Genomic DNA, 6,741 nt, shown 5'->3' with positions numbered 1-6,741 from the left:
GCGGTTGCCAGGGTGGCAGTCCAGCCCAGATTAACGAGGCGGGCCGCTAGCCCGCCCGCCTCTGTGACCCAAACCAAAATGTCTCCTAAAAATTTTCTGTAGTAGTGTTATGGCCTCAACGTCTAAAATTGGACGCTTGGGATGAATATATGCTTGGCCGAAGCAGCCTTTTCTGGCCCAATCCAACAGGCCCATCATGTTCATGCTTACGCCACGCCTTGCCTCGCCTCGACAATTGCAAAAGAAGTCCATTATCAGTAAGATACAACCAACTAGGCAACTGTTGTCTTCGAGCCATTTTATATACAGTGTTCATTGTTACTTCCTCCATCTCAAATTATAAGTCATTCGAACTTTTCTAGGAGAACCAATTATAGTGAAAATTAAAAAGATTTATGACATCGTGTCATCATTCACTAACATGTGTTTACACCATCCACTAATGTTATTATTTTATAATAGTTTATCTCTTTATATAAGTAACTATATGTAATCTAATTTCATTCTAGAACACCTCTGCAATTCCCGCAAGAACTTGCAGGTATGCTTGAACATGAGGGACTAGCATGACGAGTGTATAACTTTGGCATTGTAAGCATCATGCAGTATATATATCTGTGCTACATAATTGATAAAAAGTAATTAAAAAAACTTGAGAGCTACTTGATGAATTTTTTGCATAAAGGTCGTCTGACATCCTTACACCTAAAATACAAAAAGTACACTAAACATTGGGTAAAGTTAATGACAAGTATTAAATAATACTTGACAACTACATGTCTTTGGTTAAAAGTAATCCTGGGTGATAATCATAGCTCAACCGGCTAATAAGTCCCTTATGATGAAACCTTCTTAACGCTATTCTATAAGTGATAGACGACATGTTCATTACTTAGTAGTGACGTGTCTATGGTTATTTCATTAATTTTAAGATCTATCGGCTTCATACCTATATACTCGATAGAATGTGTGTATGGATGTTTTTATGAGTATTATGCTTATATGTATGTGAGTGTTTTTGTTTATGCAGTGGTTCAGAACAAAAAGACACGTGTAACAAAAACACAAGAATGTCTAGACACAAAACTTAAGTACGTACCGCCACAACAACGACTTTTGAGTAAGATGCGAGAAACTAATTCTGATTGGGAAAGATATTTTCTTTAGCTGACGTTGATATTCACATGATATTTTTCATTGTATGCTGGTTGGTTGTTGGGTGCTTTTTTAGATGGGATGTTTGGCACGCCATCTTTGCACCTCCTTTTGAGAACCCACAGTGAGAAAGCCTTGATATCTTACCGTACTATTTATCACCATGCAGTTACGTTCTAGTAGGAACATGCATATTTGTTTAGATGCGAAAAAAATTGGATTTAACTACTGTAGCATTTTCGTTTGTTTGTAGTAAATATTGTCCGATTAAAAAATAACTAGGATCAAAAGATTCGTCTCGCGATTTACAGGTAAACTGTGCAATTAGTTTTTATTTTCGTCTATATTTAATGCTTCATGCATGCGCCGAAAGATTCGATGTGACGTAGAATCTTAAAAAACTTTTAGTTTTTGGGGTCAACTAAACAAGGCCTAAGTACTGTATAACACACATGACATGCATGGTCTCCAAAATCATATTGTAAGTAATTATTAATTTATTTTGCATTGTGTACAAAATCATGATTATTAGATAGTACTTTTAGTTAAAAATGTAACCAAAAAGTTTGTATTAAATAGTTAAAAATTTATTGAATAAAACTATTGATCAAAGACTATAATAATATTTAAATCTTAATATTTGTATACGTGTCATGGACAGCAAAGAACAGGTGATTTTTACACATCCCCTTTATATACATTTAGAAGGAAAACGGAAGAGCAATTTCTGCACGCGACAGTGTCCATGAAAAAAAGAATGCAAAGCTATTAGGCAGAAAAGTTAAAGAAAAGCAATTTCTTATCTCTTATTAGGACAAAAAAAAGCAATACTTTTTTATATACTCCCTCCATATCTATATAAAAAAAAGTTGTTTTAGACAAAGTTTAAGTTAAACATTCAAAATATAAATCATAAATAACTTTTAAGTTGTTGAGTTTGGAAATGTGAAAACCATCAAATAAATTTGTCTTAAAAAATATTTTTATAAAAATATATATATACATATGCCACATTTTGTTAAATACTTATAAAAACAAGAAGTTAAAAACTAAGCTTTGTAGACCATATTATTGTACTAAATGACTTTCTTTAGAGTTATAAAAAAAGTACAAGTATTATAAAAAAAAGCAATATCCTATATTCCATTTTTCAAAAGGAGTACTGCTGGACGTGCTGCCACCGGCCGTTGCACTCTGTGGTCCTCACTCCGCAGCTTCTTCCCTGCCAAGCGAAGGAAACCCACGGTGCACCGTTGGATTGGGGGGGATCCAGTCCCTGGTCCACCGGCCCCACCTGGCGCCCTCCCGCGGGCCCACCGCCCCACCTGGTACCGCCTCTGCGGTAGATATTTTCCGCCAGCCCCGCGTGGCAGATCCCGTAAATAACCCGCAACCACGCCCCTTTTCTGCGGCTCGTCCCGCGCCTATAAAATCGAGGCGCAGAAATATCTCCCCCGCCCTGGCAGAATCTCCATTTTTTTTTCCTACCGCACCAAACCAAACCAAACCACGGGCGCAGCACGCCGAGGAGAGAGAGAGAAAGGGGGTGTGGTGTGGCGTGGTGTGGGCGGCGACCGACCGGCCGGACTCGCATGTTTGACGGCGCCGTGGCGGTGAAGCGGATGAGGCTGTGGGAGGAGGACGAGGTGGAGGTGGTGGAGGGGGAGGAGGACGAGGAGGAGGAGGGGATGGAGGTGGACGCGGAGGCGGGGTGGCCGCAGTGGGGGGCGCCGGCGGCGGCAGCGGCGGCGGGGCTCGGGGAGCCCAGGGCGGCGGCGATCGTCGTGGCGGACGCGTCGGAGGTCGACTTCCCCGTCATCTACGTCAACGCCGCCTTCGAGGCCGCCACGGGGTACCGCGCGCACGAGGTGCTCGGCCGCAACTGGTCAGTGCCTCTGCTCCCTGTTTTCTGTACTTCTGTTTTCCTCTACTTGGTGATTGGCAAATTCGGGATGCTAGGGAATGCCGCTTGCTTGCTTGGCGCCTCCCGCGCGAGGGCAGGGCAGCTGGAACCACAGAGTCGCAGCCCGTTGCGACAGGATTATTATTAGGATTTTGTTTCTCATTTCGAACCGTGTCACGGCGTTCGTGCGGTCCTCTCCAGATTTCAGGATCCGCGTAGTAAAGCTACAGCTCGTCACACATTCGCTCTCCAGACCAAATGGTGTGCGTGTTCACGATGCTTGCGGCAAAAGACAGAAATGAGCAGAGCAGGTGCCTGCTTCTTAGTAGGATTCTAGAATGTGGTTAAGACTTTTGATTGTTTTGTGAACTAAGAATTTTCTGGTGCTTAATGCTTTAATCGAATCATGGCCTCCTGTGCTATGCGATTTAGACAGCCGGTATCAATTTGAGTGATTGTTAGGTGTCGATCTGCCTCTGAAATGGGTCAATGGTGACATTAGTGAAATAATTTAATGGACCACTGCCCATGTTGGTATAAGAGTAAATCACGCAAGCAATATGATTGGTGAAGCTAATAAAAAGTCTTTGTGGTGCTATGCAGAAAAACGTGTAGACAGGGTCTCCTGATATAAGGTTTAGTTTGAGTTTGTTCATGTTGTAGGTAAATTTATTGAATGAGGATTGTAAATAATATAGGTTTTGATCGTGTAGTACCACTGCCTGAGCCATTTTGGTTTTCTTTTGAGCAGAAGAGGCGGTGGGTTGGGGAAGCATTTTGATGGTTACCTATGAGATATTTTGCTTGAGAGGGGGGAGAGAGCATTTTGATGGTTGCCTATGAGATATTTTGTTGAGAGGGGGGAGAGCATTTTGATGGTTACCTATGAGATATTCTACTTGATACTTAGGTTGCACTTCTAAAGATATTTTGTTTGATACTTGGGTAGTTAGGTTGCACTTCTAAAGTTGGCCACTTGCACATAGCCACATAGAGAGAGGAATTATTCAAGAATAATACCTAGCTTTTATGGGTATACAAAAAAGATTTGTAGGCCATGACAAACTGGGCGAGCACCTGAGCAGGTGGTTGACTTGAAGCCTGGTTGTAAAATTCTGTTATCTAAAATTGGATGTTAGTGAAAGATCGGAAATCATAGGGAATTCCAGTTTACTTCATATGATTATGTTGAATAGAAATCATTGGATCCAGTATGAAGTTGTCTAGGCATTTAGCATCAGATCTACTTAAGAAGTTCAGTACTGAAATTGGTAGAAATTCAGAAGTTGTGCCAAAGCAACATGGTAACAGCCAATTTTTTTAGCATGAATAACAGACAATTTTGGAACTTGTTTCCTGTTAATGTTGGTGTAAGACAGTGAACATCCACATGGAAGCAGAGAGAAGCCATTTATCTTTTGTCAGGCTAGTTGATCCAAATGATTCTATATTGTAACGTCTTGTACTCCCTCCATTCCAAATTATAAGATGTTTTGGCTTTTTAGATACATTGCTTTTACTATGTGTTTAGACACAGTGTATATCTAAGTGCATAGCAAAAGTGTGGGTCTAGAAAAGCCAAAACGTCTTATAATTTGGGATAGAGTGAGAAGTAGTTATTTTCTTCTTGCTTTATTGTTTGCTATGTTTTCTTGCTTGCTATGCTTTCTTGCTTGTACCAACTCTAAAATTGCTAACACTGACAAACTTGACAGAGGGCATATTGAAGCATCTCACGAACTGTGTTCACTCAAACTTGTCTTTCAGCCGATTCCTACAATTTCGGGATCCACGTGCCCAAAGGCGACATCCCCTTGTTGATCCCATGGTTGTTTCAGAGATTCGGCGATGCCTCAATGAGGGGATTGAATTCCAAGGCGAGCTGCTGAATTTCCGGAAGGACGGTGCTCCACTTTACAACAGATTAAGGCTCATTCCTATGCATGGGGATGATGGCTATGTGACACATGTTATTGGGATCCAGCTATTCTCTGACGCAAACATCGATCTCAGCAGCGTATCATATCCGGTGTATAAGCAACAGTCCAACAGGCTGAGCATTCAAGATCTGAACTCAGCTTCTCATGAGCATGCTCCGAAAATCCAGAGTTCTGACCACTGTGCTATATTTCAATTGTCAGATGAAGTTCTTGCACACAACATCCTATCTCGCCTGTCACCAAGAGATGTTGCATCCATTGGATCAGTCTGTACCAGAATGCATGAGCTAACCAAAAACAATCATCTGAGGAAGATGGTCTGCCAGAATGCATGGGGAAGGGATGTCACTGTCAGGCTTGAGATGAGCACCAAGATGGTAGGATGGGGTCGTCTTGCAAGAGAGTTAACAACTCTTGAGGCAGCCTCATGGAGGAAGTTCACAGTTGGAGGGCGCGTTGAGCCTTCCCGATGCAATTTCAGTGCCTGTGCTGTTGGTAACCGTCTTGTCCTTTTTGGAGGGGAAGGTGTCAACATGCAGCCTATGGATGACACGTTTGTGCTTAACTTGGAGGCTGCAAGGCCAGAATGGCGCCGCGTCAAGGTTTCTGCCTCCCCGCCTGGCCGGTGGGGCCACACTCTATCATGGCTGAACGGGTCATGGCTGGTAGTATTTGGAGGCTGCGGACAGCAAGGTTTGCTCAACGATGTCTTTGTCCTTGACCTTGATGCTCAGCAGCCAACGTGGAGGGAGGTTGCAAGCGAGGCTCCTCCACTGCCACGGTCTTGGCACAGCTCATGCACCCTGGATGGTTCGAAGCTTGTCGTCTCAGGTGGGTGCACCGAGTCTGGTGTTCTTCTCAGCGACACCTTCCTCCTTGACCTCACAAAGGAGAAGCCTGCATGGAGGGAGATTCCTACATCCTGGTCGCCTCCATCCCGCCTCGGCCACACCATGTCTGTCTATGGTACAACTAAACTGTTCATGTTTGGTGGACTGGCAAAGAGCGGCTCGCTCCGACTGCGCTCCAGCGACGCCTACTCGATTGATGTCAGTGAAGATAGTCCGCAGTGGAGACAGTTGGCGACGACTGGATTCCCAAATGTCGGCCCGCCACCAAGGCTCGATCACGTTGCAGTGAGCCTGCCCTGTGGACGGATCATCATATTTGGGGGCTCCATTGCGGGGCTCCACTCCCCAGCGCAGCTGTTCCTGATCGATCCCGCAGAGGAGAAGCCGACATGGAGGATCCTGAACGTACCTGGCCAGCCCCCCAAGTTCGCCTGGGGGCACAGCACCTGCGTGGTTGGCGGCACCAGGGTCCTGGTTCTCGGAGGCCACACTGGGGAGGAATGGATACTGAACGAACTACATGAGCTCTGCCTAGCAAGCAGGCCCGACGAAGACGACGACTGAATATTTTCGTTGACATGGTTCATCTGTTTTACATCCTACTACATGCTATTATTGGTATGTACTTCCAGCCTGTTGCTGCGTTGTGTATTGGTATGAGAAAAACTAGCGGAAATTGATTAAAAAAAAGTTAGTCTAGAAGAGTTTAGTCTATTTTGTTGTCATCGGAGAAGTTTTCTTTCATCGGTCTAGATAGACCTGGTCTATATGTATATGTATATTTTCATGTCTCGGAAAACCCAAAAAAATTGAAACACTGCATTGTAAATTCACATGCCAAAGTCGCCAGTTCCAATTTCTTGCACTCTTATTTTTGTCTTCACGTTTCAGT

The 6,741-nt window shown here is 43.7% G+C and overlaps 1 protein-coding gene across 2 annotated transcripts; it reads left to right on the top strand.

The window, feature by feature from the left end:
• On the top strand, positions 2,618-6,714 carry LOC8057016 (adagio-like protein 3). 2 transcript variants are annotated; one of them, XM_021461532.1, is made up of 2 exons: positions 2,618-3,040; positions 4,826-6,714. In XM_021461532.1, the coding sequence occupies exons 1-2, from the start codon at positions 2,748-2,750 to the stop codon at positions 6,411-6,413; spliced, it is 1,881 nt and encodes a 626-aa protein (XP_021317207.1). In that variant the 5' UTR covers positions 2,618-2,747; the 3' UTR covers positions 6,414-6,714. The 2 variants fall into 2 exon arrangements, with proteins under 2 accessions (XP_021317207.1, XP_021317208.1); XM_021461533.1 differs by having other exon boundaries at positions 2,914-3,040; positions 4,774-6,714.

The sequence above is a fragment of the Sorghum bicolor genome, chromosome 5 (genome assembly GCF_000003195.3).
Source record: "Sorghum bicolor cultivar BTx623 chromosome 5, Sorghum_bicolor_NCBIv3, whole genome shotgun sequence".
Classification (NCBI taxonomy): Eukaryota; Viridiplantae; Streptophyta; class Magnoliopsida; order Poales; family Poaceae; genus Sorghum; species Sorghum bicolor.
The sequence above is the reverse complement of the archived record's forward strand: the minus strand, read 5'-3'. Positions and strand labels throughout refer to the sequence as shown.

Coding starts and splice junctions, on each gene's coding strand:
- LOC8057016 (XM_021461532.1), top strand. CDS start 2,748: ATGTTTGACGGCGCCGTGGCGGTGAAGCGGATGAGGCTGTGGGAGGAG. Junction 3,041..4,825: donor GAGGTGCTCGGCCGCAACTG/GTCAGTGCCTCT, acceptor CTTGTCTTTCAG/CCGATTCCTACAATTTCGGG.